Source organism: Chrysochloris asiatica, unplaced genomic scaffold (genome assembly GCF_000296735.1).
Source record: "Chrysochloris asiatica unplaced genomic scaffold, ChrAsi1.0 scaffold00194, whole genome shotgun sequence".
NCBI classification, from domain to species: domain Eukaryota; kingdom Metazoa; phylum Chordata; class Mammalia; order Afrosoricida; family Chrysochloridae; genus Chrysochloris; species Chrysochloris asiatica.
In genome coordinates, this window is record NW_006408712.1 from 2,072,192 (window position 1) to 2,084,151 (window position 11,960).

General features: G+C 43.8%; 1 protein-coding gene and 1 pseudogene across 1 annotated transcript; both read right to left on the minus strand.

Moving 5' to 3' along the window:
- On the minus strand, positions 1 to 324 carry LOC102839776 (60S ribosomal protein L31-like; the record flags this gene model as incomplete). Its single annotated transcript, XM_006872345.1, has 1 exon — positions 1 to 324. A coding segment is annotated over exon 1 (324 nt), but the record flags the coding sequence as incomplete, so codon positions are not given.
- Positions 325 to 8,164: 7,840 nt separating this feature from the next.
- On the minus strand, positions 8,165 to 10,136 carry LOC102820197 (annotated as a pseudogene).
- Positions 10,137 to 11,960: the final 1,824 nt, after the last annotated feature.

Below are 11,960 nucleotides of genomic sequence, written 5' to 3' on the forward strand. Positions count from 1 at the left end.
CTGTAGGTTTTTGAAAGTGGTGACCGGCACATAGGTCACCAGTATATAGAACTTGCTTGGTGAATCTTCATCCTCTTTACGTTTTCTAGACAACCACATACCTTTGGCCCAGACAGCTTTGTTGAGCCTGGTGTCATTGAGCAAGTCTGGTGTTCCCATCTCCTTCATGGCAAATTTCTGAATCTCCTTGAGTGCTCGAGGGGCATGCTTCTTGAAGACTACTCCATGGATGAGCTTGTGAATGTTGATGGTGTACTCTCTGGTCACCACTTCATTGACAGCAGAACGGCCCTTCTTCTCGTCACCCTTCTTTTCAGGAGCCATAGTGAAGGGACCAGGTTGGAACAGAAGAGCACAGAAGATTGTGTGTGTGTAGGGGGGAAATGTCCGTCCCCATTTTGAAAGCTATTATCACTCTTCTAACTAGTCACTTTCAATAAAGGCCAAGGGAAGCACAGCACCTGTAGGCTGGGGCTTTTGAAAGCAGAAGCAACAACTGTGTGAGGGAAAGCCCAGATCAGGTGGGCAGCCCTGGCTGAATCTGAAACTACAACTGAGCCTGACAGTCTTACAAAGGGCCTCTTGTCAGTCACGGAGAGGGGCTGTCCTGGGTGCCCTTTGTGACGCTATTCTGAGGCCACATGGGCAGTGAGTCCATTAGACCTCTGGGTATCATTCTCCAATGCCCATTTTGGGTGGCTTCCCCTCCACAAACATCCCCTTCAACACAGCCTATGTTTCTTGACTTACCTCACTGCTGCCTCATTTGAGGGTTCAAAGATGGCTAGTACTTTTTGTTTTTTTACAACAGCTCCTGCCTGCAGTGAGAGCAAAAATGGGTACCAGCACATCTTGTTCTTCAGATGACGTATCTGTGACATACAGAAATCAGTTTTCAGATAGACAGGGATGAAAAGAATCCCTGTTTGGGAAGGAAGAGGGAGTGCCACTATGGCCTCCCTGTCTCCCGTCATTTAAAGAGCAACCCTGGAAGCAGATTTCCTCCAACAATGTTGTCAGCTCCATTCAAAGTGGGTTCTCCACAAAGGAGTCCTTGTTACCTGATACCCAGTACAGAGCTTGCTTTCTGTGCCTGTAAGGGTGGACTGTCTCACCTCTGCTCTCCTGACTTGTATTTGGACTGATCAGGAAGAACTTTTCTCAGATTTAAGATGACCAGTCATTTCTAATAGGTGACAAGAAAATAGTCAATAGAAAAAAATAAGAACATTAAAGAAGGTAGGAAATTAAGCAATAAAAACCCAGCCAAACTCATTGCCTTTAAGTAGATTTCAACTCCTAGTGAGCCTGTAGGACAGAGTAGCCTTGCTCCCTCTGGTTTCCAAGACTGTAAATCTTAATGAAAACCAACATCCACAGCTTTCTCCCATGAGCAGCTGGTGATTGGAACCACAAACCTTCTGATTAGTTGTTAAGTACTGTTGAGTCAATTCTGACCCGTAGCGACCCTGTATAGGGTTTCCAAGGAACAGCTGGTGAACTTGAACCACCAACCTTGCAGTTCAAACGACTTTGCAGTCTGATGCATTAACCCACAGTAGTCGTGTGCTTAACCACTATGTCACCAGGGCTCCTTAAGCAATAAAGTAGAACAGAAAACATACAGTAAAATAATAAACGAGTTTAATATACAAATTTCAAGTTTGAAAAAACGATTTCTTGTGTTTTAAACTATTTTAAACAGCTTAGTGGGCGTCTCAATTTCCACATTCAAACTCAGTCTGAAACGTGTCACAGCTGTTAAACTCCTCATTGGTTCACTGCTGCCCCCATGTGTCTGATGCAAAAATCACAACACAGAGCTTGTCTGAACAATGTTATGCTTTGCAATGAGTGGCAGAAACCCCATCAGTCTGTTAGTTCTCATGACAATAAACAGTAAAGAATTGAAATAGTGTTTTAGCTTGCCAGTGAGTTTTGTATAACCCAGGTGAATTTTCCAGAAGTGTTTGATTTTAGAAGGTATCATCAAATTATCCTCAACCCGACCCATTCCCCACCCCCCACCCCCGCCCAATTCATTATGCCTTTGCTAAAGGAATAAATTTAATTCTTAGATGGAGTGGTTATGATTATATTCAAAATGCAAGCCCGACTAATGATACCCCCTTCCTGAGAAACCATATGACTTATTTATTGATCTGCATTAGATTTTATTTTATAGCATCCAGGATCATTGAAAGCTTGCATAAAGAGTCTGTGAAGTCAAATAATTTCTGACACATGGCTCAAACAAACAGGCATCAAAGTGCAACCTCCCTGTGCTCAGTTGGTGCAACTGTCTTTAGTGAGCAGATTGATTTCCCATTTGGATGGGAAATTAGGTTGCCTCTGTGAGTTTTTAATTAAGTATCAAGTCTTCATGTTTCTTGTTCATCTGTAGTTTATATGAATTGCTTCTTGCTCCCAAGGTGGAATTTGGGAAGTGCTTCTCTTTGACATTATCCATAATGGGGAAAATGACTATTTGTCCTCATCTTAATCTCAGCATCTTTCTGAATTGCACAGGCAGATTCAGTATCACTTCCCAAAGCAGTTGTTAAAGCAGCTTCCTGTGGTTTCTGAGCACCCATCTATGGATCCTATTGATCTTACACTGTCCAATCTAGAAATAGCTCTGTGAGAGAGCTCACAGGCTTTCGCTCCTACCAAAGGAATGAAACAAGTCTGGTCAAAGCCATTATCCACAGAGGACTTTCAGGGTCAGAGTCTCTTGGACCCCATGCCTGCTCATAAGGAAAGCTGTGATGAACCTGGTTTGAGAATGTACAGGGGTGCATTTGGCAGAATTGCTAACACGTTTTGCAATTCTTTTAGTAACCTGTATGGGTTTCCTGCAAACTAGGTCAACACCAGCTGTCTTAGTTCTCTCGCGCTGCTATAAACAGGAATACCACAAGTGGATGGCTTTAACAATCAGCACTGTAGTTCACAATTTAGGAAGCTAGAAGTCCAAATTCAGATGCTCATCTCTTCAGTAGCTGTAGGCCAGCATGCCTTGGAGATGCCCATGTGTCTTGGCATCAGTCTTTCCCTGGATCTAAGAGCTTCACAGTGTAGAGACCCCAGGTCTCAAGGAGGCACACCACTCTCTTCTTTCTTGGTGGTAGTAGTTCCCGCTTTCTCTGCTCACTTCTCTCTCCTTACGTCTTTGTAAGACAAAAGATATTGCAGACCACAACTCTGAGCAAGTTCCTTTACATTGGCTGCTCATCGTGGAAGTGATTACATTATATCTTATCATGGGGAATTACTATGTCTTAACTGCTAAACCACTGAGAATGCTGGCCCAGTCAAGTTGACACAAAATGTTAACTACATATCAGTTTTTCACCTTGAAGGTAAGACAGAAATATGGACACAAACCTAGATACGAGATATGGACACAAACCTGGATATGAGATATGGACACAAACTGAGCTATTTCTGTTCCACTTGCTAAATTGCTCTGACCAAAAACTTCCCTGAATTCTTAGTGACAGTCCAGGTTGACAGACAAGGTGTCTCTCCACATCTGAAATGGCAGATGAGAGCTCAGACCATAGGAGTCCAGAATTTCTAGTAGGAACTTTGGGGTAACTAATCAAAAGGCAAGTGGTTTAATTCCACCCAGAGATACCTTGGAAGAAAGGGCCTGATAATCTATTTCTGGAAAAATCAGCCACTGAAAACCTTACGGATCACACTTCAACTGACACACATGGGGCAACTTGAGTTCAAATTGACTCAGTAACTAGTGCTGTTGTCGGTAACTTTCTGATGTGTAGTCCTGGTGTGGTGCTGTGGGAGATGCTCTGGAGCACAAGGTCAGTTTAAACTGGAAGGTCGGTGGTTCCAACTCACCAGTCACTCAGAAACTCTAAACAGGGTCGCTATGAGTCGGAACCCACATCCGGTTAGATGTCAGAGCTTCAGGGGCTATCTTGAGGTTATATTTGCATTTAAACACACTGTTTTCAGTTGGGTGCTTATTTGTTGTGAACTCTGGCAATTGCTGATGGAGCAGCCCATTGTAATGGCCACAGAAGATTTAATTTCTTTGTGCTTCAATTTTACAAAATGTAAGCTCTATGTTTAAAAATGATGAGAAATCTGAGTGGGAGCCATTGCCACCAAGTCTTTACGTTTGGCATCTCAGCCTGTGTGGGTGGGTGGGGTGGGAGTCTATTTTTCTAAGTGACCTTGGGTGGGCAGGCTGAAGCAGGTGTGAAACCTAAACCCATCTTTGGCCTATGCCTTTGTCAATGACCTCTGCTGTATTTACCCGTCTCTTCACCATACTGTTGGAGATTGTGCTGCTTAGATTGCTGTATGTGTGTCCACAAAGGATGTGGAGTTGGGTCAAAGTTTGGTGTACTTACTGAAGCCACAGGGTAAATATATCTTCTTGAATTGTTGATTGTAGTCAAAGGTTGGAAGGAAATGTATAGTTCTATTAGAAAATGAAGGATCCCGGGTAACATATAGTGAGTTACGAATTAGGCTGCTAACAACAAGGTCAGCAGTTCAAATCTACCAGCAGTTCTGCAGGAGAAAGATGATACTTTTTGCTTTCGTAAAGATTTACAGCCTGGAAACCCTATATAGGGTCATTATGAGTTGGAAATGATTCCATAGTGCACAACCACGACCACTAAGAAAATATATCATATAGAGTGTGAATTAGTTGAGATTAAGGAGCAGAAAAATCTGAATGAACAACAGTGATTTACAGAAAGGAAACTTTTTTTTTTTTAATATGCAGAAATTTGAGTGCTAACTCAGTTGAGAGCTGATATGGCCTTCCTTCCACAGGCTTGGTCTTGACAAACTTCCATCCTTACAACCACCTTATGGCACATCACACCGGCTTTTAGGAGGTGTGCCAAAGGAGAAGGTGCCTTTAAGTGTGTATTCCAGACAGCAGAAAGGAGGAAGAAATGTTCCTTAGGAATACTAGCAAGTCACATAGATCACTTTTTTCTTTTAAATCACATGGCTAAAACTCTACAAGGGAGGCAGATGTGTGCCACCTAAATTTGTGGCATTGTGGATTAATGTGCCAAACTGCAAAGCCGTTTGAACTGCAAGCTCACCAGCTACTCCTCGGAAACCCCATACAGGGTCACTATGGATCGGAACCAATTCAACAGCACTTAACAACAACAACATGGTTGTGAAAATAGGGAAATGGAGATTTGGGGTGGGGAGGGTCATTTTTAACAAACAGCCATGTGATGCTGATGTGGTTGGTCCATGGATCACACTTTCAGTAGCCAGGCAAAGTACCTTGCATGACCTGACCCATCTCCTTCGAAACTTTATCTTCAGTTTCTCTCTTCTCTTTCCCATTGCTTTAGCTACACCAGTCTTCTTGATGGACCTTGAAGATTTCAAGCTTGTGTTCTTACCTGGGAGACTTTGAACTTGCTATTCCCTCTGGATAGAACTCTGCTCTCAAGACTTGTCATTCAGCTTTCAGACACAACAGCTTTTCTGTTGCCTAATTTGATTTTAATAGCACTTACCTGAAATTGTATTACTAATTTGCATGGTTATTTTTGGCCTTCCTTCCTCTAGAATGTTAGCATATGGCCAGGGAAGTTGTATTGGTTAGCATTAAATCCCTCAACACTTAGAATAATATTTAGTGCAATGTAGGTATGTTATAGGAGAGAAAAGATACCTCATCTTCAAAGACATAACTATTATACTGACTATTAAGTCTTAAACAAGAGTAAATACATGGCAAAGGCAAACATAGATGACCCAGGTGAAAGAAATCAGAGACATCATGATGAATTTCCAAAGGTTTTTCTCCATGGGGTGGTTTTTCTAGAGCACAGAGAACAAAGGAATCTCCTCTTACAATTATAACTGACTGCAGCAGCCACACATCATGACATGCATCACATATGCATAGGTCTACAGAAAGCAGGGAAGGGACTGTTGCTGATAGAAAAGTTTTCAATCTCTTAGGCTCTTGGGGAATGACATCACAACTAGGCCACAATTAAGGGAGGTGTCCAGGAATGTCCTTGCGAGGGTTGGTTGGGGGAAGTGGCCTCAAACATACTTTTAAATATCATGTTTCTGAGAGTTCAGCTGTCAGAGGTTGCAAAAATATAAAGCAGCAACCATTCATCCCCAAACCATCTTATTCACCTAGGTTTGACCATCCATTGTGATGGCCACGTAGCACTCAGTCACAGTATTCCAGTAATGTGGTTTATTAGAAAAGTTAACAGGTTACAATACAGGATCAGAAAATGCTCAAGGCACAGTTTTTCCAGTCAGCTGCTGATAAATGCTCCTGAGACACACCACTCCACCATCAGCCTCAGCCTGAAGGCAGTTGGTTCTAGCTCCATGGGTCAGCAAACCTAGCTCCCCAACTTAAGTGCTTGGAGAGATCGCACTCCATAAGCAATCTTCCTTTCCAAAGTCACTCAGTATTATTTGCTCTGTGGGCTGAGACATCCACTGTTCTGTCTCATGCTCTTGTTCTTGCTTATACTGCTGTTCCTCTGATACCACTCTAATGTCACAGCTTTCTGTCCCTGGGTCAAGGAGGTTCAATGAGTAAGGATCTGAGGATTCAAAGGACATATTCCACTCCTGGCTCTTTTTCTCTGATGGTAGTGAGGCCACCCCAACCTCCTTCTGGCTTCTAAGATGGTTCATTGTAAACCCATGCTAAAGTTTTTTGCAATTATAATGAACTCTGCTAACATCCACAGCTGAATCATGTCATCTCATCAGTATCTTCTCCCACCTTCTTGTACCTATATCCAGCAGCACAGAAACGTTGTTTGGTGGGAGTTAAAGACTATGACTAGAAGAGATTAGGTAATTCACTATACCACAGAGGTGCATGAGATACTCAAGAAAAATGGACAGCTGAACACTTAACCCCTAGGCACAAGCTGGCATTAAGCTCTTCTGGGAGGGAATCACTCACAAGCAAAGCCTTCGGTTGTCACGCTCTATGTCTCAGTATGTGTTTCTAGAATAAATGAAGAATAATGAATAGTTTGAGATGTTGTTAAGTGCCATAGAGTCGATTCCAACCCATAGTGACCCTGTATAGGGTTTCCAAGGAACATCTGATGAGCTTGAACCACCGACCTTGCAGTTCAAATGACTTTGCAGTCTGACACATTAGCCACACTGCCACACAATTATATTAGCTCTTGAGATCAGGGGACATGTCTTAACAACAACCTTCTCGTTGTTGTTAAGTGCCATTGAGTTGGCTCCAACTCATAGTGACCCTGTGACTAATAAGGTTTTTGAGGAGTGGTTAATGGTTTGAACCACTGACCTTAACAGTCAGCAGTCCAGAACCACACTAGGACTTCAAACTCTAGTAGCTAGCATGATATAAGTAATAAGCACTTGATGGACACTTACTGAATGGAATTGCATAAAAGAAGGAATACTTATTGAATTTTTTGATGGGTCAAAGGTAAGATAAGGTGGATCCTATCTTTGCACCTAGGCAGGATAGTTACTGACCTTGGAGCTTGTCTCTAAGTAAGGGAGGTGAAAAGAGGAGAGTGAACTCGGCACTTTTGCTTGCTCTGAATTCTCTTTCCCATCACTATACAATTTAGAATTTTATCAATATGAATCAGAGGCTGCCAAAATGCCTACAGAGAATTTGGGGGAAATTGGGGTTTTATGGTATTGGATGAACTAGCTGCTGCACAGATTCACATTTTTAAATTATTCATTTTACAAAATATTTTGTACCTGCTTTGTACAAGACATTATGCAAGATGTTGGGATGCACACAGTCTTGTTTGTAAGAACTAAGATTCTTTTTGTTGTTGTTTATAACCATTTGGAATTTTATTTAAAGCAACAACAAAAACATCACAATCATGAACACTGTTACAGTTAGAGGCCCTCTAGAGTCTCCACAGCAACACTGAGCATGCTCACAAGGGTTCCCATTGGTTTAGTCTTAAACAATCATCCTATCTTTAAATTGTAAACAAAAATACTCGGCATACTACCATTTAACTTGCTTTAATGTGTCTCCATAAATGGTGAAAAATACAAAAGTACAGACGAGGGAAAATCATAAGGTTGTGACCAACATTATAAATAGGAATTACAAATTTAAAACATTTTCTGGTTTAAAAACTAAATCTGGTAGTCATTGCAGCTCTGTGGGGTGTCTCATCCAGTAGAGCCGGTCTCTGAGCTTCTGGCAGTGCTCGCCTTTATTCATTTTCCCAGGTCCACCATGTCCGTCTCTTCTTCCTCCCATCTGTTCCATTAAAGGGCCAAGGGGGCTCCCAGGACCACCTCGTCTTCCTCCACCAAAACCACCTTGGTCCATACCTCGACCATCATGGAAGCCACCTTTGTCTCCACCATGGCCTCCTCTGAACAGTCCACCAGGACTGCCATGGTTCATGAGGCCACTTCTCCCACCCCACATGCCACCAGGGCCACCTCTGCCTTGGTCACCAACCGGAGGCGGGAATGGTGGCGGGAGGAAGCCTTCGGACTTAAGGGCCTTGCACTGGTTGCATTCTGTTCTCCAGGTGAAGTTCTGGTTTCCACAGCCTGGATTACCAGTCCCCAGCTCAGTGCTAGATGTTTCCTCCTCCAGATGGATTCCCTCAGGAACCGTGGGGTCACTTGGGGAGAAGCCACCTCTGTCTCCTCCACAAACTCCCATGAATCCTATGGGTCACCCAGGATCTCCTGGCCTCCTGGACCTCCTTGGAGAGGTGGTGGCATCCCTCTGCCCTCAAGGGGTGGCATTCCACCCCGCATGCTGTTCATGGGAGGCTTCTTCTGAGCACGAGAGACTTTAAGCTTGCTCCCTTGGAAATCTTTCCCATCAAACCATTCCACGGCAGCCTTAGCAGTTGGTGGGTCTCCACAGGATACGGTGGCATTGCCTTTGGGTTTCCTTGTCCAGGTAGCTATGGGTCATAGGCTGCCCTGTTCTTTTGTTCATCTTAACAACCCCACACTGCTTAAAGAAATCTGTCAGTTCATCTAGGATCCCATTGTCATTTAATCATTGCACATAAATCACACTGTTGTCAGAGTCTTCATCTGGATCTACAGGTGGGCCTAAATCAAGATCTGGTCCTTCATCCATGGGTCCACCAGGCTTAGTGAAGCCACCTCGCTCTCCAGCACTGCCCATTCCACCGCATCCTCCTCCCTGCCCACCTCTGCTCATGCCTCCATGATCATATCCCCCTCTTCCCCTGCCCCAGTTATCAGGACCACTCATGCTCTGGTTCTTTCCTGATCAGGAAAATCCTCCAGACTCCTGCCCATAAACACCCATGCTACTGGGGTGGTCCAGTTGGAATGAACTCTGCTGCCCATAGCTAATGCTCTGTTGGCTATATTGACTTGTAGCCTCACTGTAGGATCCAGTCTGCCAGGGGTGGGTAGGATGGGTAGGGTGGGGTGCGGTAACTAGTAGGCAGCTACTGTTCATAGCTACTCTGCTGTCCATAGCTGCTCGGCTGTCCATAGGTGTTCTGCTGAGAGAAACTGCTGTGAAGAGGAATAGCTGGTAGGAGGATAGGATGGAAGTGTAGTCCCTGGCTGCATGGGGTAGCTCCCAGGACCCTGGGGATAACTGTGGTTACTCTGTCCATACCCGACACTGGGCTGGTTATCACCTCCTGTGTTAGGCTGAGACTGACTAGTCTCAGCAGGCTTGTTACCAGCCTGTGGTCTTGCAGGTGTGGTGACTGCTGTCTGCTGTCTATATGTTGGATAGGCAGGTTGAGTGCCGTAGGGAGACTGAGCTACATAGGAGGCCTGGGTGGTGGTCACTGTAGCAGGTGTGGTATCATCCTAAGCACCAGTGCCGTAGCCCTGGACAGGCTAGCTGTAGGCCTGTGGGGCAGCCGGAGTACTACAACCCGTAGGAGGCTGTCTATAGAAATTGCATAGGTGGTCTGCCCATAGGTTGCAGAGGTCTAAGCCTGGGTATAGCTGACATCAGTGGGTTGTCCATAGGTTCCCTAACTTTGTTGTCCATATGCCTGGGTAGTTTGTGCATATCCTTGAGTGGGCTGGGCGGTGTAAGCACTGTAGCCCTGCTGGCCTGCAGCTTGGCTGTAGGTACTATAATCTGTGGACGCCATTTTCTCTCCTTCCTCCTCGTTCTCTTAACGTCCACCTTCTTCTCAAGATCTAGGATTCTTGATACCTATAGAGCAAGGTGTTGAAGAAGAATATTAGAGGTGCCATGGACTTTCAGAAGAGCAAACAAATCTGTGTTGTTAGAAGTACAGCCAGAATATTCCTTAGAAGCAAAGATGACCACACTTCGTCTCCCATTCTTCAGACATATTATCAGGAGGGACCAGGTCCTGGAGAGAGACATTATGCTTAGTAAAGTGGAGGGTCAGTAAAAAAGACAGAGACTCCTAAATAGATGGATTGGCACAGTGGCAGCAGCAGTGGGCTCAAGCACAGCAGCAATTGTGAGGATGACACAGGACTGGGCAGTGTTTTGTTCTGTCGTATACAAGGTTAGAACCAACTTGACTACACCTAACAACAGCACACAGGCAGGCTATCAGTTTGAATGTTAAATGCGATAGCCTTTTTTTTTTTTTTTAATTACAGATTTATTATAGGGCCAATTTTTAAAGTCTGTTGACAATTTACTTAGAATGTATAAAATGAATACATTCTTTAAATGAAGAATAATGTATAAGGGTGATAGCCTTTTTGCTTTAAAAATGTTTAGCTGTCGTGTCACTGTGCTACTCAACACTCACCTCTGTACTAACAATCTGGTATTTGCTAAGTAATTTGGTTGCTGGGCAGCGAGGGCGCCTTTGGGAGTTTGTATCTTCTTTGACACTTAGCCAACTGAAGAGGGAAGAGCTTTTCCTGCCCCAACTCACACCCCCACACATTCCTTTGTCTTTCATATCTTAAGGAAGGAGGGCGTCTCTGCTGATATCAATGTTTAATTCCTTTCGGTTGGTGGTGAAAGAGTAGAAAGAAGTGAGATGTGTGTATGCATTAGTATTTTATTAGTAATTAGACTTCCATGTTAGTTTATAAGCCAGAATGCTCATGGTTGTCTTTTCAAATGAACATGTGCAAATATACCTAGGAGTCTGACAAAGGGAGTATCACATATATCCATTAATAAATAATATTAATACTGTGCATCAGTAGGGTGATTTTTTTTTTTAAACTTCAAAGAAGTGCTTTCATATCTGTGATCTCATTTCATACTACACATTATTATTTTATAACTCCTCTCTTGGGGCCAGTCCTTCTAAGCATGCAAAGCCAGGTGGGGTGAAGATAATGAAGACCGGCCTCAGGCTACCTGACATCATTTGAACAAGCAGCCCAGCTGACATGCCTGTCCAAGTCTCCTAGGGTCACTTTCTACTGGCTTAAAAACAAAAGACAAAGATGAAAACACAAACTAATTTCAGGCTGGACTGGGCTGGGAACTTACATACACCCATGAGCAGGGGGGCCAAGGAATGAGGCTACTTTCAAAAACATCTTTGGAGATTCTGTAAACAATGTTGTTGTTGTTTCGTGCTGTTGAGTCAGCTCCAACTCAGAGCTACCCTGTGCAGGGTTTCCAAGGAGTAGTTGGTGAGTTTGAACTGCTGACCTTGTGGTTCAATCTGACCTTTCGGTCCAGAGTTTTATCCCACAGTGCCACAAAATGAGCAATGTTGTAGTTAGGTGCCATCGAGTTGGTACCTACTCATAGTGACCCTATCCACAACAGAACGAAACACTGCTTGGTCCTGGGCCAACCTCACAACTGTTGACACTCTTGAACCCATTGATGCTGCCACTTTACCAGTCCATCTTGCTTGGGGTCTTCCTCTTTTACTCTGACCCTCACTTTACCAAACATGATATCCTCCTTCAGGGACTGGTCCCTCCTAATAATATGTCTGAAGTATGAAAGACAAAGTTTG